This window comes from Leopardus geoffroyi, chromosome E1 (genome assembly GCF_018350155.1).
Source record: "Leopardus geoffroyi isolate Oge1 chromosome E1, O.geoffroyi_Oge1_pat1.0, whole genome shotgun sequence".
Lineage (NCBI taxonomy): Eukaryota > Metazoa > Chordata > Mammalia > Carnivora > Felidae > Leopardus > Leopardus geoffroyi.
The window spans coordinates 59,786,686-59,808,074 of NC_059330.1; the positions used below are offsets into that span (position 1 = coordinate 59,786,686).

General features: G+C 63.9%; 1 protein-coding gene across 6 annotated transcripts in view; it reads left to right on the forward strand.

The window, feature by feature from the left end:
• The window catches only part of BAIAP2 (BAR/IMD domain containing adaptor protein 2), a 62,778-nt gene that overhangs the window by 11,345 nt on the left and 30,044 nt on the right, over window positions 1-21,389 (forward strand). For 5 of the 6 annotated variants that reach the window (XR_006715225.1, XM_045489826.1, XM_045489828.1 and 2 more), the window contains exons 2-3: window positions 2,982-3,057; window positions 5,688-5,774. Coding sequence is in view for 4 of the 6 variants with exons in the window: in XM_045489826.1 (XP_045345782.1) it covers window positions 2,982-3,057; window positions 5,688-5,774 (163 nt within the window). In the remaining 2 variants the exon portion in view is untranslated. Of the gene's footprint in view, window positions 1-2,981; window positions 3,058-5,687; window positions 5,775-10,393; window positions 10,399-21,389 lie in introns of those variants that run through there. The other variant, XM_045489830.1, reaches the window with a different exon arrangement.

A 21,389-nucleotide genomic window follows, 5' to 3' on the forward strand; every position in this document is an offset into this window, starting at 1 on the left:
GCTGCCCGCGGCCCAAAGACGGTGGGCAGGGTGTCCCCGGCCTCGCTCCTGTTTTCAGCGCCCCAGGTGGGTTCATTCCCTCTCCTCTCAAAGGAGGCGGGCCCCTGCTGGAGGGGTTGGGTGCCGGGATCTGCGCTCCCTGCAGAAGAGCCGTGAAGACAGTTACTCCGTCACTTCCGAGAAAAGGTGCCCAGCGTCAGTCCCCTGAGTCGCCTCCTTGTGATAACCGGTAGAAGGCCCTGCTGCCCCCGCCTCCATTGGCTCTGCCCCACCCCCACCCCCACCCCCACCCAGGGCCTGGTTAGGGGAGCCGGTGGTGGGGCCGGTGTAGAGGGTGCCGAGGGGTGGGGTGGAGGAACCCCATGCCAGGCCTGCAAGGTGGTCCTGGCTGGCCTACGGCTGCCAGGCTTTGCAGAGATCCAGTGACGCGAAGGCAGGTGGGTGACTGTTGGCCGAGAGGCCTGCCTTCAGGCCGGGGAGCGGGCATCTGTGCGGAGCCGCAAGGACACTTCTGCCTTTGCCATCGCCTCCAGTTGAAACCCCGGCACCTGTGTGGCCAGGCCTGGTGTCCTGGCCACCTGCCCCTTCGCGGCAGAGTGGAGCAGAGGCCGTGCCCTGCCCCCTCACCCTTGCATTCCTCATGCGTGAGCTCAGCCGCGGTGCCGAGGAAGTGAAACCTGGCGGCTGTCCCCGTGTGTCATTGGGAGAGTGTGGGCAGGCTGCCACGGTGATCCCCTCGCTTGGCCTGGGCGGCTCCTGGCCTGCTTTCTGCTGTCACTCAGGATGTTAATGGGGATCAAACGATGAGCTTGGACGGAGTGTCCTCTTATGACCAGGAGCCTGGGGGTGTCACCCAGGAGCCAGGTGGCAGTGGTCCTGGGGATGTGAGGTGTGTTTTACCATCACGTTCACGCGCACACGTGGGAGCACACGCACGAGCACACGGTCTCCCACGATCTGCGGGCACCCTGGGACCCCGGGACACCAGGCTCAGGGACCCAAGCCGCCCTGAGTGGGTTAACGCCCTTCTGTCCTTCGCGGAACAGACGCACAGGGACCATGTGGCGCTCTTCTGCCCTGAGGCCCAGGCAGCGGGAGCCTCAGAGCTCCCACGGGCCCTGCAGTCACCCCTCGCTGGTGAACCCCAGACCCGGCTTCCTGCTCAGAACCCTCCCCGGTGCCCACCCGTCTGCTCTGGCATCACTCTTCCGACTCCCAGGCGCTCCCTGGATTTGAGGCGTCCGGATTCCTGGGTCCCCAGACCAGCAGGCCGCATGCCACCTGCTGTCCCCACGTCGCGGTGTCGTGTGTATGGACGGGTGGGGCCGGCCCCCTCTCCTCCTGAGGGCCTCCCCTTCTCGGATCCCAGAGCAGCTCCAACAGGGTCCCCGCGTGGACTGGCGCCCTTGGCTGCATCCTGGTCTCCCCTGAGCAGCGAGGGGTCCCTTTGGAATGCAGTCGGATTGCATGGCTCTGCTCAGAAGCCCCTGGGCTTCCTCTCTGGCCAGGCAGAGCAGGGCCTTCCCATGCGGGCTGTGAGGCGGCGGGCTGGCTGCTTCTTACCCCCCCGCCGACGTTTCAGCCTGGGTGCCGCCCTGCCGTCCCCGAGCATGCCGTGGCTGGTCCCTGGGCCGCCTCCCTGTCGACCCCACTCCCCGGCTCTCCTACCTGTGTGAGCTGGGTCCCGCTGTCGTGTTCTCGGCCCGCACAGGGTCCTCCCGGTCCGGTGTGGTGTGGGCGTGCCTTCCCTCGTGGGGTGCTGGCCCCATGGGGGTGGGAGTTGGGCAGGGTCCCTGCGGCGTCCCCTGCACACCTTAGTTCTAGTGCAGCTGTAGCAGGTCCCCTGCCTGCCTGTGGATCAGGCTGCCTGCTGGGCTCTCCCTCGTCACACCTTGGGCCTGGCCCCGTGTGCCTAGGCAGTAGCCTGGATGCGGGGCCTTGTTCCGTGGACACGGGTCTCTGTTCCTGTGCACCGCGCCCCAGGGCGGGCGGATGGCAGCACGGGACCAGTACCCGCTTTTCCGGCACCAGACCCCACGGCCCTCGACGCCGGCCGAGGAAGGCTGTCACCTGGGGCTGGGGCTGCAGCACAGATGTCAGGGGAGGGCAGGGGCGCCCGGCCTCTGCTCACACAGAAGCCTCTGGGGCCTGCGTGCTCTGTGGTAGGATCAGGCGGTTTCTGCCCCCGGGGCGTCCGTTCTCTCATCCTCGTCAGACTGTCCTCAGACAGACGCCCATTGTGACAACGGATCTGAAGACATCGGATGTGGCCGAGACGGGTTTTCTTTGGAAGTGCTGTGCCGCGTGCTTGCTGGCTGGGCCGGCTCCCAGTGCCTGTTACCCGGTGGAGCTCACATTTGGCCGTGGTTCGCGTGTGCCTGTTTTCACGCCTCGTAATTAAAACATTTATTTGGCCTTCATGGTGAAAATCTAATTTCTTCCGTCTAAGAACGGCAGTCCGTTGGGCAAACGGAGCCAGAGTCTGTTGGATTATTCATAGCGTGGTATTTGCAGATCAGGCTGTGGGTCCCTCTAATCAGAGCTGATGTTTGGTAATTGATGTGTTGAGTGAAGACTTTAGTGGGAGGGGGCGCTGGGCGGCGCTGAGCCGTTTGTGCGTGGCCGGCGGGAGGGCTTTCCTCGGCTGACTCAGCCCCGCCAGACGGGGTAATGGCACCTCGGCTGCAACACTTCTGGAGCGCCGATTGTATGCCAGGCACCGCCACGCGCGCTCTGTGTTTACTTGTCCGTTTGATCCGCAAAGCCTCAATGCACCAAGGTCTGTCCTTACCGCCATCGTACAGATGTGAAAACTGAGGCTCAGAGGGTCCGCTCAAGGGCAGGGCTGGGGTTTTGACTCCAGAAGCCTGAATGTGGCTTCGTGGTCTCGACCCTCTGGGTTTTCTCCTCCCGTTGGGACCCTCCTAGAGCCACCACGTCACCTGGGCCACTCATGCCTTTTTTCTTGTTGCTTTCCTCAGACCATCATGGAGCAGTTCAACCCCAGCCTTCGGAACTTCATCGCCATGGGGAAGAACTACGAGAAAGCCCTGGCAGGTGAGGCCGCGGGGTGGGGGCCACGGCCTCCCAGCAGGTGGACGGCTCGTGGAGCCAGATGAGAGGCGGAAGGAGATGCTCTGTTCCAGAAACAAACTCGCCAGAGGGAGGGTGTGGGGCTGCAGTCTGGAGGCCTGTGAGCCCTGGAATCTACGCCCACTGTTGGAGGGACAGCCATGTCCTCAGCCCTGTCCTAGGCTGTGGCGAAAGCACGGGGTCTGGCTTCTGTTTTAGTCCACGGCACGTAAAGACGCAGGTGTGGGTGTCTGTCCTGCGCAGTCGTCTCGAAGCTGTAGGACTGGGGTCTGGGCTTGGGGCCACACCGTCTCCCTGGCTGGTGAGCACCCTGTACCTCCCAGAGACCTGGGGCGGGGGCGCTGGGGGCAGGGCACTCAGTCTCCACCAGGGAGGGGACGTTGGTGCCAGGGTCTGGGCCCTTCAGTCCCAGTGGGGGCCGGCTGACTCACGCCATGGTCCGGGACGCCTGGGGGGACCGACTGCCCATCTCCCGACCCTCGACTGTGTCTCTCTGGGCTCGGTGTCAGTGTCGCTCTAACTGTGGCGTCCTTGTGAGCAGAGCCTCCACCCCTAACAGGGACATTGTGTCTGCAGAGCGTGCACTAGCCCCAGCCAGCTGCCCTGGGTTGTCCGCGGCCCCATGGGGGCCTGGTGGGGGGACCTCTGGTGGCGGCAGCTCCTGTTTCTTTCTGCTCCTGTGGTCACCTGGGAGCAGGGCACCCAGCAGAACTGGCTTGCTCCCGGACAGTGGCCTGGGTGGTCTCCAGGGGAAGGTGTCTGGCCACGGTCCTGCCCTCGCTGTGTCCAGGGGACAGAGGACCTCTCGTCATGCAGCAGCCGGCAGGTGGCCTGCACCCTGGCCCTCCACCTCGGCCCTGGTCCTTCCCCCTAGGGGACGCTGCTGCAGACATTTTTGGGGGACCGGGGCCTTGACGTCACACACCAACGGAGCCAAGAACGCGGGTTCTCGTGTGGCTGCTGTGCGTGGACCGGTGGCGTTGACCGGCAGCCGCTGGCCATCTCCCTGTCTCCGTGTGGGTCTTGCACTGCCCTCTGTTTGGGGGGCACACTAGTGTTTTGCACCCTGCCAGGCTCTCCTGAGCTGCCCGGCCCTGAGCACAGGGCCACTGCCCCAGCAAGAAAGGAGGTGCACCTGCTCATTGAACACAGCTTCCGTCCCTTCCTTGAGCTGAAACCCAGGCTGTAGGATCTCCGTGACGGTGCCAGGTCCCGGGCTGTGGCGGGTACCTCTGTGCCTGCCAGGGGTTAGGGGCTGGCTTGGCCTCTGTGCAGACATCCCACATCGGGTCTGCTGCCCCCCCCTGGGGCTCTGCACGCAAGACAGGCTGTGGCGGGTCGTGTGGGAGCTGAGTCTGTGTCCTGTCTGCAAAGCCGGAGGACAGAGGAGGCAGGAGGGCAGGGCACAGGCGAGCTTACAGGGCACAGGCCTGGCGTGTTCCATTACCGCAGGGGCTCCCGAGTAGGGGCCCTGCCGTGCCCGTGGGAGAGGCCCAGACTTGCATCTCTTCCTGGCTGTGGACGATCTTCCCTGTGCTCTGTGGATGTGGCTGACGGTTCACTTCAGTGGAGCCACCGTCTGTGGGACACTTGTCACCCTCACCCAGCCTCCTCGTGGGGCGACACCATTCCACTCCAGTCCTGATCAAAGCCACGCCGCGGTCTCCTCCGTGATGAGGCCAGGTGTCCTTCTGGGTCTTTCTGCCCCCACTGGGGTTCCCCATGAGGCTCTCCAGGGGACCACGTGTGGAGCCTCTGAGGGCTCCTTCCTGGACCGTCCCATAGGACAGAGCTTCGTGGGCACATCACCTCCGTCTCCTCCGTGCTCTCAGCCTCCCCCGTCCCAGACTTGTGGCACCTTTGGCTTTTCTTCCATCAGTACGGAGCTGCCCGCCTCTCCTGGAAGCAGGCGCATGTCAGCCGGCGGGGCCGCGGGACAAACGGCCCTTCATTGAAGGCCACCTAAATGGAAGGTGACCAGGCGCCCGTTCGGCGCCCCTAAGCGGGTCCCGTAGAGAACGGAGGAGTGGATGTCCTCACGCTGCTGGCGCTGCCCCCCACGCCCTGTCCGCCCTCCTGCTGGCAGGGCCCATTCTCAGACGAGGGGTTTGGGGGCCCGCCTGTGGGCGGGGGGCCCCGAGCCCTTCCCTGGGACGCCGGGTCCGCTTCTGACGGCGGCCGGAGCCGCAGGATGCAGCGTGAGCCCCGCGGCGTGGCTTCGGCCTGCCGGGAGAGCTGAGGGGCGCCGTCTGCACCCCTCGCTGGGGATCTCTGAGCACGTGGCCTCCTGCCTGGCGGGGTCTGCGCTCGGCACCCCCTGCCGCCCCTTGCCAGATACGGGGTGGTGGGGACGGCACCCAGCAGAGTGACTGGGGTAGCTCTGGGCCTGACTGGCGCGCCGTGTTCTCGCGAAGAAGAAGAGGAGCCCTAACGGTCACAACGAGAGAATTTCAGCCAGAAACGGGGTGAGATCAGTGCGGGAGGAGCGCCTTGGAGCGCGGGAGGCCGGCGTGCCCCGTGGTCACCGCGTTGGTGCTGCGGGTCCGGTCCGTCCCCCGCGAGGGCACTAAGCACGCCCTTGTCTCCTCTCTCAGGTGTGACCTACGCTGCTAAGGGCTATTTTGATGCCCTCGTGAAGATGGGCGAGCTGGCCAGCGAGAGCCAGGGCTCCAAAGAACTCGGTAAGACCCCCGGATTCCTCGCATGTGCCCCGGTGGGTCTGGGGCCCTGTCCTGTGACTGGTCCTTCTTCCGCTCGGATCAGGTTTTCCTTGTCAAACAAGGAACTTCCCTGAGATGACCGAGACCCTCAGAGCCGGCGAGGGCTGTGACTTACACGTCCAGCCGCAAGCGGGGTGTGCTGGGCGGCTTTGGGGTGCCCCTCAGAGTGCACGCAGGTGGGCCGGTCCCCGCCAAACAAGTGCAGCCGGTGGTGAGGACAGGTGCAGAAGCGCGTGGCTGACGTGGGGAGCCGTGCGGAGACCGGACTGAGGTGACACAAGCCTTCCCGGTGTGACAGTGGGAAGGGACGCCAGCCCATCGCACAGGGTGACCCGGTTCTGTAAAAGTGCGCACGGGCATGCCTATCACACGGTAAACAGGGAAAGACCCCAGATGCGTAGCAGACGGAGCTCCGGGGACGGGTTCTTTTGTTTGTGGTTTCGCGGTTTTGTGAGTTCTCTAGCGGGAGCCCATTCCGGCCTCGTAGTCCAGGCAGCACGCAATGAAGGGTGGAGAGTGTCGGTGTCCCTCACAAGCCGGGAGACCCTGGTTCGCTGGCAGGTGCGGGGCGCTGGCCGTCCGTGTCCGCGGTCACGGGTCGTGGAGCCATCTTGCTCCCACTTTCACACTGTCTCGTGCCACACGCCGGGCCTGTCCGCTGTGGTGCTTTGCAGGGGCCTCTGGCACTCCTGTGTTGGAGGAAACGGAGGCCTGTGCCCAGCTGGCCGGGTCCCCCGCAGGCCTGCCAGGAGCGCCCGGTGCCCAGATTTTGCACGAAGCCAGTGTGAAAGTGCAGCTGTGTGTCGAGACACAGCTCAGAGCTATGGCGCTTTCCAGGGCCGGGGGTGGGGGAAGCAGGGGCAGGGGGCGACATGCCGGGTGGAATGCGTGCCGACCGGGGCCAGACCCCTCACGCTGGCGGGCCTTCGTCCGCATCCGAGAAGCTGGGCTGCTCCCAGCCCCGGAGGGAAGCTGTCTGGCCTCCGTGGGCACAGGGCCGACCTGCCCCTGCAGGCCTGGGGGAGCGTGCAGGGACTGAGAGGTGCTCAGGGGGTCAGGCCTGCGGGTGCGGCCTTGCTGCTTAGTGTGCAGGACACCCGGCAGGGGAGGCCCGGACGCCCCTGCGATGACGCCTCTGTGCTCGTGGGCCCAGAGGCCACACGTGGGCCTGCCTGGCGCTGCCGGGTCTCCAGGCTGCAGCTCCTACAGCCACCATCTGGGCCCCCGACCCCCTGGGACGTCCATGTCGTGCGTGAGCCACGTGTGTTTGCGCGCAGGCTCCTGCCTGCGACGGGGGCATTTTATTGTTATAGGTAGTCACGCAATGGCCCTGGGGACACGTGTGCTGGGGGCCCTGGTGTGTTTACTGTCTGTGGTCACACTCACGGACAGATGTCTGCCCGCGGGAAACCACGTGTGTGGCCCCAGGGCGAGGGGTGGGCTTGCGCGAAACCGCAGCGACGGTCCAGAATCCCTGCTGGCCAGGTCCTGGGCGCTGCCCTGCCACGGGCCCGCTGAGCAGCTGGGCGGCCTTGTGCGGCGGAGGCAGGAGCAGGTCGGGGGAGGACGGCCCTGCAGCCTCCCGGTGACCCACATTCAGGCATCTTCCTGACCAGCCAGCGTCTCGAGCACCTTCTCACGTGCTCGCTTCTCTTCCTTGGCCAAGTGTGCGTTCACGGCTTCCTGTCTCTTCGTCAGTTTTCTGTCCTGTAATCATGTCGTACAAATTCTCCGCGTACTCTGGACGAGCCGTGTCGGGCACCGTCTTGCACGTGTTTTCTCGCCATCTCGTTCGCCTGTCGGTTCTGTGATCCTGTTTGTCGAAGAACGGGAGCTCGTTTTCAAGTTTGTTTCCTTTGAGAAAAAGAGAGAGCAAGCCGGGGAGGGACAGAGAGGGGCTGCGAACCTCCACGCTGTCATCGCAGAGCCCAGTGTGGGGCTCGATCCCACAGACCGTGAGATCGTGACCTGAGCCGAAATCAAGAGTTGGACGTTCAACCGACTGAGCCCCCCACGCACCCCAACAGCGTTTCATTTTAATGAAGTCCAACCGGTTGTTTGTTTTCCTTGAACCGTAAGGCTTATGGGTTTTTCTTACCGTTATTGTGACTCTGGTGGTGATTTTTGTTTTGACGGCTTTGTTTTTCCATTTGCTCTATTCTCAGGGTGCTCGTGCTGGTTTGTTCCCAGTCCCCCAGACGCTGCTCCAGACTCCTCAGCCACTTCTGGGGGGCGCCTGGGGGGCTCAGTGCTTTGAGCGTCTGACTCTTGGTTTCAGCAGGTTGTGATCTCACGGTACACGAGCTCGAGCCCTGTGTCGGGCTCTGTGTTGATGGTGCAGAGTCTGCTTGGAATTCTCTCTCTCCTTTGTCATCTCTCTGTCCTCTCCTTCACTTGATCTCTCTTCCAAAGACAAATGAGTACACTTAAAAAAATTTTTTATTTTTTTAATTACAAAAATTTTTTTAACGTTTATTTTTGAGACAGAGAGAGAGCATGAGCAGAGGAGGGGTAGAGAGAGAGGGAGACACAGAATCTGAGGCAGGCTCCAGGCTCTGAGCTGTCAGCACAGAGCCCGACATGGGGCTCGAGCCCACAAACCACGAGATCATGACCTGAGCCATAGTCAGACGCCCAACTGACTAAGCCACCCAGGCACCCCAAGGCGTCCCCTTTCCATCCCCGGGACTGGGGACTGAGTTTTCTGGGTCCTGTTTCTCCATCGGTCAGCACGTTGTCCTTTCATAAAAATGCTTCATCAGCACGTTAAGTGGGAAAATACCTGGCGCTTTGTCTGTCTGCAGCTGTCCCTCCACTTGGCAGAAGGCCTGGCTGACCTGGAGTTCTGGGTGGGATTCGGTCTTCCAGACTCCCTCAGGGTCAGGAGGCCCCGCCCACCGTCCTCTGACCCCAGTGTTGCCTTCTTCCATGTTGCTCGGATGCTGATTTTTAGCTGTGCGTGAACTTTTTTGTTTTTCTCCTCCTGGAAGCTTCTAAGATGTTTGCGTGTGGTGGCAGATCTCATGCCCCGTCTGTGTGCGCGTGGAGGGCCCAGGCGGGGCTGGAGAGCTGAGCATCCCGCATCACGGGCTAGGTGTCGGCCTCCGGGGCCACGAGCGGGGTGACCACGGGCCAGTGTTGAGGCCGCGACCAGATGTGGAGGAACGGAGGGGGCCCTGGCAGGGGCCGAGGACAGACGCGAGGGGCGACGGGGCGCTGGGGGGGGGAGGTGGCGAGGCTGCTGGGGGCGGGGCCTGGTGCTGCGGGACGGGCTTGTGCCTTGTGAGCATCTATCCCTGCCGTCCCCACAGCTGGTGCGTTTGCTGTTGCTACTGGAGAACATTCCATGGATTTCTCCATTCTCCCCGTCGGCAGTAGGGTTATTCCCCGTGGGTTTTGCTGCTCTGGACGCGTAACGTCCACAGGACCGTGATGCTGAGCCCCGCCGCATGGTGTCCTCCACGGTGGCGCCTCTGACGTGGTGCCAGGGCTGCTCTGCAGGTGGCCGTGGGCTCTCCCTGCCAACTTGTGGTCTTCCTTGGGGACAGGAGTAAGCAAGTGGCTCACGCCTGGCTTGTGAGGCTTCTGAGAGTTTTGGTGGGGCTCCCATGTGAGCGAGGCTCCCAGGCCACCTTCCACGTGGGCAGGAGCCCTGCAGGCCGCCCCGACCCCTGGGCCAGAAGCCGCAGCCACTGGCCAGCTTGGCCAACCTGGCTCTTGGGTGGGGGAGGGGCAAGTCACAGCTCCAAGGAGGCCAACAGGCGACCGTTTCCACCTTGGTATGACTTGTGGTGTCCAAGGGGCCTGCGTGCCAGGGGCAGGTGATGCAGCCCAGGGGGATGCCCGGCCTGGACCTGTCCCACGCAGCGACTTGCTGAAAAAGGCAAGGTCTTCTGGGCCCTTCTGAGCACCTTGCGTCTGTTCTGCGTGGCAGAAATGTCACAGTTGGAGTCCTTTGCTCGTGGCCAAGTGTGCAGGGACAGGAGTTCGGTGGCTTATTTTGGCCACTGCTCCTGTGGAACCCTGTCATTGGGGTTTTAGGTGTTGAGGTCACTGGCCGAGGCAACGGTTCCTCAGTTCCTCGGTCCCATAAGCCTGCCAGCCCCTCGGGGGGGTCATCTGTATGGGCTCCGCACCCCTCCCTGCAGGCTGGTCAGGACCCCGATGTGAGGGGCCCACACGTATTCCCGGCTGGCCCCGAGTCCAAGCTGTTCTGTGGAGCATGTGGCCGTGCGTGAGTGTGTGTGCGTGTGTGCGTGTGTGCGTGCGCGTTTGAGGAGAACGCCTGTTCCCGGATTCCAGACATGGGGTTCCTTGTCCCATTCCAGGCGCGGGGCTCCTGGTCTTGATGGTTTCCTCGACTGATCAGTAAACAGAGGAGCCGTGCACCGTGGCCCGAGGACAATGGGCTGTGGGTGTCTCCGCCTGGTTCTGGCTTTCTGTGGTCGCGCAGTGTGTCCGTGAGCGTGTAAGCTGCACGCTGTGCGGTCACGTCTTCCTGAGGAGCCGAACCTCGTCACCACGTGGTGGCCTTCTCTGTCCCTTTGTTTGGTGTGGAGATTGATTTCCTGCTCCTCTTCCGTCTGTAGCCCCTGGGGGCTTGCTGTTTTGCGATCATTTCCTCCCAGCAGACCTTTCCCCCCCAGGATGGGAGGGAAGAGGTGTGAGCCTCTGTCCTGGGAAGGAACCGGCCTCGGGGGGCGAGTGCCCCGTGGTGCCCCAGCCCAGGTGCTGGGAAGGCTGCCACCGCCTTTTGACCAGAGGTGGTTTGCAGACACATCGTCCAGACGCCCCGGCACAGTGGGGCGTCGCCTGTCCTCTGGCTGCTGCCTCCCTGCCTGGGTCTGCCGCCGTGGCCCCTGGGAGCTGTAGGGTCAGGCATGGCCAGGTGCGCAGAGGCAGAGACCCTGGCCGCTCCCTTTCGTGTCCTGATGGCCCTGCCGTCCCCCGCAGAGCCCTGCACCTGCTTCCCACCCGGCGTGAGGGTCTTGAGCAGCACACGCCTACACGTTAGCCCCACGGTGCTGCTCCGGGCTGAACCGGAAGTCGTGAGCGCCGAGAGGCTTCCCGTGTGTGGTTTTCCACTCCTGAGCGGGAGCCGCGGCCCCGTGGCGGTCCCCTGTGCTCTCGGGAGGCACTGCCCGCGGCCAGGCTGCCCCCGGGCCCTCCTCTCTCCGTGTGCAGGAGGCGGGCGGCCTCTCCGCTTTGGTCCTGCCGGTCCCTGTGCCGCGAGGTCCAGGCCTCACGGAGGGGACCCTCTCTGTTCCGCTCTGACCTCTCCCCTGCCCCGCAGGGAAGAGACTCGCAGGGCTTCGCTTTGATACAGCAAGCGGCTGGGGAACACGGGGACTGCCCTTCTAACCTGCTCGCCAGCAGCCGCCTGCGCCTGGCCGTGTGCAGGGCCCCCACGTCTCTGCTGAGGCGGGCCCCAGCGCCACCTCCCGCCCCACCACAGGGCGCTCGGGGGGGCACCACTGGTCCGCGTGTGCCCGGGGGAGGGGCGGCTCTTCCCACACCCTGCTCTGCGCCTCCGCCCGCCCTCATGGTTGCTGTGCTTGTTCAGGGCGAGGCGTGTCCAGCCTGGGCCCGAGGCTGCAAGCCCGTCCCGTGTGCGGCCCACGGAAGGGCAACCCGACCGCGTGCTTGCCCCAGGAACCTGCTGGCTCCCAGCATGACTGCCGCCCTTCCGCCTGTGTCCCCGTCCGTCTGAGCCCCTTGGAACAGCCTCCCTGACCCCGCCTGACCTCGAGCCGTCAGAAGTGACATCAGCTTGGCGTGGGAGCACCGCAGCGAGCCGTGGGCATTTCCAGAACTCCCACGTGGGCTCTGTGGTGGGTCAGGTTCGCCTTGCTCCAAGTGAGGACAGTGGTTTCACGGCTGAGCGGGTGCGGGCTCCACTCAAGTGCCAGCCCCAAGCAGGACCGAGCCCAGGGGACTCAGGCGGTGGCCGGGGCCCTTCCACACTCTCCACTGTTTTAAGCTTTAAGCGACTGGACGTTTCCGTTCGCAGAAAAGCGGGAAGGTCAGTGGAAGGAACCCCGGGGGCCGTCTCGTCTGCCCTGCGGCCACTCTGCCCGGTCGTCTCTGACTTTGCCTCGTTTCTCCTGTCTGCCCGCCTCCCTGTATGCCACAGGCACATGCATGGGGCTCACAGCACATGTGTCCCCTGCCCAGGCGTGGAGCGGCTGGCTCCTGGGCCTTCTGTGCCACTGTCATGGCCACTAGAGAGTGGGCCTCGGCCCCGGGTCACAGTGTGCAGTTGTGCGTGCTGTCCTCTGCAGCGTTGGCTCCTGGGGTGCCAGCCGCTGCCCTGGGTTTCTGTGCAGGGGAGGGTGCTGTCCAGTCGGCTCACTGACAGCAGTGCCTGGGTGCTGTGTACTTGGACGAGGCCGCAGGCACACCCCCGGCTCTTCTCTCCAGGGCCACGGTGTGGCAGGGGCTGGGCTGAGCCCAGGTAGGGAGTGGGACATGGGGGCCGGAGTCCCGGTGTGCCCGGGCTCCTGGTACGTGTGTGCGGTGACTCAGGCCTTTTGTGCTGCAATCACTCAGGCAGAAGACGGTCACGTCGCCTGCCCTCGGCCTTTCCTGGCTTTCTGGAGGGTTCTAGACTTTTCTGGAAGGTGACACTACTTAAAGGGAAGCAGCAGTCATGGGGCGCGGGGCGCAGCCTCTGCCGAGCCTCCGTTTCCCCAGCGCGAGACCAGGCTTCGTGCCGAGCCCGCCCCGCCCCGTCCACGGCCTCCTCTGGGGCCTCATCCGTGTGAACAGCCGTTCTCTCTCTGTTCTCTGCCTTTGAAGAGGCCGCTTGTTTGTGATCCGGGCGTGTGTGTTCTTGCAGGGCCCGTCTGCCCACACCGAACCCGCCCCAGGGCAGCGGGAGCTCTGTGCTGGGCGCGGCCTGGCTGCGGGATGCTTGCTGCTGGGAGGCGGCCTGAAACCCGGCCTGCTTTGGCCCCTGAGTCACTGGATTAAGGGAGGTGTGACCTGAGCACTCCCCTGCCGTTTGGCTGCGCTCCACGCGTGGCCGCAGAGTGAACCGCTCAGGCCAGCTTCCCCATGCCCGCCTCTGGAGACCCCGCTGTGGGCTTTGGTGCTGCTTCTCGGCCCCGCCCGCACAGCCGGCTTTTGTCCGGCTTGGCCTCAGGCTCAGAGGGCCCAGAGGCACGGGTGCCTGTTCCCGAGTGCGTGCGAGTGCGGTGTGGCTGGAATGCAGGGCCCAGCAGAGGGGAATGCCCTTGACTCTGTGACCCCAGGGACTTGGAGACTATGGCTGGAGGGCTTCTGTTGGCAGAGGTCATTCTGAGACGCTGCCCTGGGCCGCCCACCTGCTCGGGCTCCTGTTCTCTCAGTGAGCATCGCCGCCCCTCCCGCGGCCCCTGCACCTGTCCAAGGAGGTCCTCTCTCAGGCACGTGACTGCGCTCAGTCTGACGTGCCACCTGCTGTCAGACCCCGACAGTAGAAAGTGCCCTTGCTAAACCCTCCCACCACTTGCAGGCCTCAGCCAGACCCATCTCACACCCAAGGGGCCTGACTCCGAGCCCCCACGCCACCCGCCCCAGCCTGGAATAGGACCCCTTCCCAGCCGGTGACACCAAGGCTCCCCCAACAGCACATGGAGGTGGGGGCGCCCCTAGACAGAGGCAGTCGCTGGACCCCAAAGATAAGGCCGCTCTTTCCCGCTCTTCCTTGGCCGAGTGGACCTGCCAGGGCCTGACACACAGATCTCTGTGGACTCCCTGTCCTGCCCATGGTCACTAAGGCTCGAAGCCAGCCTGGGAGCTGTCGTGGGTTGCGTCTGCTCGGCCCAGTGTGGCAGCCGAGGCCTCAGGACTGAACACAGCAGGGCCGGGACGGTGTGGGGCCCCCCTCAGGGCCCCTGGGCCAACTAAGCAGCTCTCCCGCCGGGGCCTCCAGAGTAGCAGCTTAACCCGCCCTCACGGGAGTGGTGTGGGCCAGATCAGCCCTCATCAGGAGACGTCGGTAAATGTTAGCTGGACCTGCCGTGTCCCCTGGGGCAGGAAGGCCAACGGGGGACGGCAGTCTCGGCTGGATCTCGTCCTGAGGACGGGCTGGGGACCTCCGGGCCCGTCGCCTGGTTTCCAGGGTCCCTGCTTGGAAAGCGGGAAGTGGAGCCTGCGGCCGGACTCCTGCGCTGACGTGGGGCTGGGCACAGCCTGTCGGGACCTGGCCCGGGGCCTCTGCTGGCAGCTTGTTCCTGCTCTGAGAGGGAGCGTCTGACCTGTCCCGCATCCCGGCATTTGGCAAGAGGCTTGCTGGGGCCCGGTACACCCCACCCTCCCCTGCGGTGGCACGCCCAGGCCGGCCCTGGGGCCCAGAGCTTCCCCACTATGGCCAGCGTGGCTGCAAGGTCCCCGGCCCGTGACCCCCCCCCCCCGTCACCCCCGAATTGAGGCGCGGCAGGCAGACTGCACTGTGCCTGGTATGGTGGCAGTGCCCCACTGAGAGCGTCTGAGGACAGCAGCCCCTCCCTTTCCCTCGAGCGGCGGCCGGTGTCCACGTGGCGGCCCAGGGCTGGCGCAGGAGGAGGGTAGGCATGTCACAGGCGGTGTGACACTCTGACCGTGGCAACCTGGTACTCCAGTGACCGGTCCTCTCCAGGTGACCTCTGTCCCTGCTTCTGTCTTGCGAGAGTTCGAGCAAGTTGGTGCTGAGGAACCTGTCCTGGCAGAGCCGATGTCCACTTGGACAGTTAGGCAGGGAGCACAATGGGCAGGTTCCTGGAAAGTCGCGCCTGGTGGAGGGTCCTCGGCGCTTGGGAAGGAGCCGAGCAGCAGAGCCTCCCCGCAGCTGGGGGCACAGACTCACGTTGCTCCGGGCCAGGGCCGGGGCCTGTGTGGCTGCTGGGCCCCGCTCTGCCTACTCCTGACAAGGTCTAGGTGGCCCCCTGTCGCCCCGTGTCGGGGTTTGCTCCCTCTCTGACTTTGGTCACTGGCATCTCCTTGGGGTAGAAACGTAGGCAGAAACCCCCGCTGTGTTCACACCGAGTGTCTCCTGGCAAAGTCATACCAGGCAGAGTGAAAGACGAGGCTGGCGGGCGGTGAGCCTGCCGGAGATGCGCCCTGGTGGACGTGTGAGGTGGGGGGAGGGGAGCGCGCGGGGATACTGTCCCCTCTGCCTCCCCGCAGGGGCTGCGTCTCCCTGTGCTCACACCATGGGGTCCCCGGGGGAGAAGCGGTCAGATGGAGTCGGTGCCCCTGCCAAGCCCCGTGCCCAGCTCCGCGCCACCCAGGGTTCACACACTCGTGTGCTCCAGTCTCGGCAGGCACCTTGAGGCAGCACCCCTGCCATCCTGGACAGATGTCCTAGGGACCCCAGTGCCCACCGTGTACCCGTGGGACACACCTGAGGACCGTGTCCGAGCACAGATTTATTTGGCAGCAGGAGGCCGGGGGCGGGCTTGAGACTCTAAGGTCCGAACAGACTCCCAGGTGCGGCTGATGCCAGCCTAGGATCTGACCCGGAACAGGTCCGGTTGGGGGCGCATAGGGCGGGGGCCGAGTGTGGTTGGCCTCACCTCTGCCTCTGCCGTGAAGGGCCGGTGCCCAGGCGTGGACGGTTGACGCGGCATCGACACGAAAGGGCCCCGCGCTCTCACTGTGCCTCAGAAGAGCGCATCGGTGAGGATCGCCGGCTGCTGTCATCGCCATGGCAACACAGCCATCGATTTGTCTCCTGGATCCCCCCCACCCCCCAAATCAGCCGCTTTCCATTTCTGCCTTTTTTGTGGGCGGGAGAAGAACCCGCTTCTCCCAGGGAGGAGCTGGTGGCTTCGAGGCCAGTGGAGAGGGTGGTGTTGGCAGCTCCTCCCGGGGGCAGGGTCCCCTTGGCGACGTCTGAGCACCGCGTCCGGTGGCCCTGACGGTGCAACGCCCCCTCAGCCCCTGTGCTGTCTTCCCCTTAAGAGAGCTCTATATTTGTGCCTTGTTCAGGCATATGCTAATTAGCTCTTGGAGGCGCCTTCCGCTCTGGAAGCCACCAGAATAATTGAGCATTATGGATATTTGCTTCAGAAGGTTCCAGAAGGTGGTGTGCGTTCACAGCCAAGTTTGAGCAGCTGACCCCTTGGCTCTGGGCCCCTCCTGAAATGACAGACACCAGAGACATGAGCTCTCGGTGTCCTTGGTGGCCACCAGTGACCGACCACAAGGGACGCCGTGATCTCCGAGCAGCACCGGAGCAGCCCTCCCACCAGGTCTGTCCAGCTCCAGAAAAACCAGACGGAGCTCACGTCCCTCCTGTGTACCCTCTGGCACTGTCTGGGGCTCTGAGGACTCGCCTGGTGCGGGGCTCTGCCGGGAGGAGGCAGAGAGCATTGGTGAATCCCGAATCCCGCTCCACCACGGTGCGCACAGCGCCCCAGGCTGCAGAGTCCTCGCCGGGTGGGTCTCCGCTCTGCTCCTCCAGGGCTGGATGCCGAGTAGCAGAGCCCCAGCAGGGTTGGGGCTCCTGGCAGGCCTGTGGCTGCCGTGGTCTTCCCCTGGGCTCTGGGTCCCAGACCCCCAAGAGAGACTGGCTGAATCACAGGTTCCACAGGGTTCCACTGGCGTGCCGGTTGAATAACAAACACTCCCTTCTCCCGAGGGCTCCCACCCTGAGGGCGCACCACAGCCCTTGCCCTCACCCCTCCCTGGCCTCAGGCTCCCTCAGGCCCCTCCAGTGAGACCCTGGTGGCTCTGGCCTGACCAGACCTCTCCTGATCAGAGCGCATACTCCTGCAGTCATGTCTCGGGGTCCCTCTGGCTTCACATGACACCTGTGCTGATTCATCAGCATGGCCTCGGATGGCACCACATTCTGCTCCGGATCCTACCTGGGCCACCCCGACCCCTGCCTCAAAGAGTCCTGGTGGCTGTGTCCCTAGGGTCCTGGAAGGGCCTTGGCTCTGAGGGCACAGCCTATAGCCCTGGGGCCTTCCTGCCTTTGCAACATGGTCACATCCAGCTCTGCCAGGGCCTGGTGCCCCCCCCACCCCCCCACCCCCCCAACAGGACTTAACTGCTGGGAGGGAGGAACATCAACCACTTGAGCTTGGGGTGGGGGAAGGGCCGGGCGGGTGGCACACGTCTGCTCCCAGACCTTGTCTGGCCGGCCTCCTGCACCCTGGGAGGGGGTGGCGAGTGTGTGCAGGACCCTCCCCAGCACCAGTCCTGGCTGCTCCTGGGGCTCTGTCCGGGCTTAGTCTAGCTGGGGCTGGTGTCACGGGCTTGACTGTTCCCTGGTGCAGGTTAGGAGGTATGGGATTTGAATAGAGGGCTTGGGGCAGCCACAGGGAGACCCTCACAGGAGATGGGGCCCGACTCGGGCCCCCGGTGACCCAGGGCTCATATGTGAGGACCTTTCACCACGGGATGTCCCCCTCCGAGAAGCTGAGTGCTTCCTGTGAGCACCCAGCCTGGTCTGAGTGCTGATCTTCCCTAAGGGCCAGTGGGCCAGGCACCTGGTCTCGTCTTCGTCCCCACCCAGTCACAGCACTGCTGAAGACAACCCCTGTTGTGGCGTCAGCTCCCCTGGCTCCTGCCGACACCACTCCTTTGTGGGTGGCTGCCCCTCGCGCAGCTCCTCGCGTCCACAGGGCCATGTGAAGTTTGTAGCAGCCGGGATCAGAGACCGGAGACCAGACCGGCGGCCAGTCCCCACTGTGGGAAAGGCGCAGGCAGGCCGGCAAGGAAGCTGTCTGGTGCTCGGGATCCCCAGCCAGGCCTGACTTTGTCACTGAGGGGGAAGGGTGGCAGGGGTGGGAGGTTAGGGGGCGCCTGTGGTGCCCACCCCTTGACCCTGAGGGGGTGGCGGCTTCCCGCAGGCGAAGGCGTGGTTCCACAGGGAGACTGAGTGTTGTCCCCCTGCTGGGGCTTTTCCCGTCTCTTCCCCTATTTCCTTAACTGTTTCAACCACCACCATCCTGCCTAAGCAGGGAGGGGTGTGTGTGGAGGGGCTGCTGGTATCGAGGCAGTGCTGTGCCCACGTTCCTCGTGGTCATTGTCGCTGTTGCTGGCGGAGTCCGTCGATTGCCCAGCCCAGTCCCCCTGATCATGAGATGCACGGCCCTACTGATTTAATCACAACACCAGGTACACACATCCGTGCTTGTTAACCGTGAGAAAATTAGTTCAGCCCGGGAAAGGCTGTCCTGGAGCCCTTCCCCCACAGCCTCCTTCTCTGTGAGGGTCGGTCACCCCGTAGGTGGCCCTCCCTGGTGAGCACCCCCTGCTCTGTAGACAGGCCACACAGCAGAAGCTGGTCTCTGCCCCTGGGGCTCAGTCCCGCCGTGTGTGGCAGTGGGTTTTAGAGGCCCGGTGGGTGTCTGATCCTCTCCCCCTCCCCCAAGTCAGGCCGCAGCCAGCCTGTGCCTCAGAGATTGAAGCTGCCTTCCTTGAGTTTCCTCAGAAAGTTAAAAATGGAACTGTCTTAGCGATCCAGTAATCACGCCGCTGGATATCTACCCAAAGAATACAAGAAACGCTAATTCAAAGGGATTCATGTACTCGGTGTTAAATGCATTATCAGCGATAGCCAGGCTATGGGAGAAGCCCCAGTGTCCGTCGATAGACGAACAGATGAAGAAAACGTGTGTATACAATGGGATATTACTCAGCCATAAAGAAGAATGAGATCCTGCCATTTGCAACGGCGTGTATGGAGCTAGAGAGTATGATACCGAGTGAAATAAGCCAGTCGGAGAAAGACAGATACCATGTGGTTTCACTGATATGTGGAATTTAACAAAAAACAGATGAACAAAGGGGAAAAAAGAGACAAATCAGGGCCAGACTCTTCACTGCAGAGAGCACGCTGATGGTTACCAGGGAGGTGGCGGACGGGGGCGGGGGGGGGGGGGACCGGCGATGGGTGGTGAGGGGCGCACCTGTCGTGGCGAGCAGCGGAGGGAATTGCGTCACCGTATGGTACGCCTGAAGCTGTCACGCTGGGTGATAACCGAGTGGGATTAAGATAAAGACAGAAACTGCCCTCCTGGGCCATCTCCACCGGAGGTCCCCAGCTTCCTCCCCGTTTCTTGGGTCAGGTTCTACGAGCGTCCCCACCTCCAGACCTGTCAGTTTGGAGGTGATGCTCACCTGGCCCTCCACGGGGCACCCAGCCCTGTCCCCTGGTGGCAGCCTTGCTCCCTTTCACCGTGGGGTCGGCACGGGCCACTGTCTGGCTTTGCGGGAGCTGTCCCCCAGCCGCCTCCTCGGGCCTGTGGAGCGCTGGCAGAAACTGTTCTTTTTTAAGCCTCAATGGGGTGTTAACTCATCCTTGTGAAATGGCGTCCTCACTCCTTGGGGATTAGGAACCGGCGGGAGGGCCCCGGAGGCGCGCTCAGCGGACTCTGGCGCCCGCCCCAGCCTCGCATGCATGAGCGAGCCCCGGGCCCCCTCCCCGGCCTGTGTTTGTTGCAATCTGCCAGACTCACACTGCCGCTCAGCTCCTTGTCATTTGAGGATTATAAGAACACTTCGTATCTTCTGCAAAAAAGAAAAGAAACAAAAACCCAGCCTGAATCTTTACAAACGTCCGTGTCGTGAACGCGTGGGGGGCTCCCCGTGGATCCAAAGACCCCAGTGCCCAAGGAGGAAGACGCAAGTCTGGGCACCCCTCCACGCTCCTTCCTGGAACCTGTCTCCAAGCCCGGTTAGGACACTGGGTTCCGAGTGCTTGAAGCAGCCTTTGGATACACAGAGCGCTGAGTCCCCGAGAGAAACCAGAGCCAGCCAGAGCTTAGCGTGCGGTCGCAGGTGGGGAGAAGTTCTGAATGCACTCTGCGCGCTGTCCTGTGGAGAGTCTGTGTCGGTGGTGGCTTTCCTCGTGGGGGCAGGGGTGTGCTGCCGTGGCACCGGGCCCTGTTCTCAGCATGCAGGCTGGGGCCACGTCCCGACGCTTGCTGCTAAATCCCAAGCGGTTCTGCAGAAGGGGTATGTGCGTGCGTGCGTGTGCGTATGCGTCAGGAGCAGAGAGTTAAAGCAAACACGGCCAAACGTCGAGGACGCGGGGACCCAGGTGGTGGCGAACTGGTATTTGCATTGTTACTCTTGCAGTCTTCTGAAGGTCTGGGAGATCCGGCTGAGGGAGCGTGTGTTGTGCTCTAAGCCACGGAAGAAGGGACTCTGAAGCCGTGGCTCGCGGCTCTTTTGATCTACCAGCGGCTCCCACTGTGTTTACCCAGGGCCGTCAGGGGAAACTTCTGGGTGCGGCTGTAGAACCCGCCTCTGACGTGCCCCCAGGCCTCCTCCCGGCCCACAGAGGAGTCCTGGGTGCCGGGCATCGCTGCTGTAGGGGCCTGGCCGGTGCTGCCGCTTCCCACAGGAGGCGGCTCTGCGCCTGTGCCGGTCCTGGGGTCCGAGAAGCTGCGGGACAGGTCTCCCTGCTGCCGGCTGCCAGCCCTGGCTGTGGCCTCTGTGCCACGTGGTGGCCCCCAGGATCCTTGGAACCCCGAGGCCGGGTCCCTGTCTGCTGCCAGCCCCGCTGACTTTCTTGGCCTTCTGTGAGCGTGCCAAGCGGCCCCCGCCGTCCTGGCGGCCTCCGGGAGGGGGCACAGGTGCCACACCGATGGCCTCTGTTAGTTGTCTCACCTGCAGCAGGTGCTCGCTGCAGTCATGGGGCCCTGGCCGCAGAGGACGAAGGTGTGAGCAGCGGCCCCAGGCTGGGAGCGGCCTCCTCCACCGGGTGATGGTTCTCGTGTCAGCATACCAGCCTGCAACTTGTGGAGTTCGTAATTTCAAACACTCGGGTACGCCTAATTTTCTGAGTTTTCTGGAATCTTTTCTCTTTTCCCAAAGAGCCCCGCTTGGGGAAACCTTTGAAGGTTTCCCGGGTTCCGTGAGGTCACCGGTGTGGTCCTGTGTCCCCGGATGTGTATGAAGCCGCTGGCCGAGTCCCGCTCGGTGTGGTTAGGGCGGCCCACCCCTCCATGCTGTCACTCTGGAGGTTCCGAGAGCGTCCTGGGAGGCTGATTCTTCTGTCATCTGCTCGCGGGACACGGCCACGCACCAGCAGGGCACTCCTTCCTGTGTCCTGTCCTCACCTCGAGTGCCAGGGCCCTCTTGGGAGCCGTAGTCCTGCTCTCGTGCCGCGCATCTGCCCTGCCTGGCTGTCCTCCCTGGTGAGGGCCCGTCAGCTGGACCTCCCGCGTGTCCAGCCGCGCACTGCTGGGTCCCTCTGGGCTCCCCCTGGGCTGCTGCGGCCTCTCGCTCCTGCCTTTTTCACTCCTTGGTGGCTGGCACCTGACGCTGTGTGGGGCCACCCAGGCCCCCAGCGCCGAGGTTCTTGCCGGGGCCCGTGCAGAGTCGTGGAGGTCCGGCAGAAGTTCCGGAGCGCGGGGTGAAACGCGTGGTAACAGTAGCGACTGGGTTCTGGCGTTCCCTGCGCTCGCCATCCTGCTGGGCGGCCGGCGGTGGCAGGGGCTTCCCCAAGGACAGCCTCCGCCCTCCCCTGCCCTCCTGCGCGGCTCTGACCTGCTGGATGCTCAGCTCCTGTTAGGATGCGCGGCTTCGTCGGTAGCGTCCCTGCTTCACGTTCCCAGCCGCTGGCGCCAGTCCGGAGCAGGGCCACTGACGCGG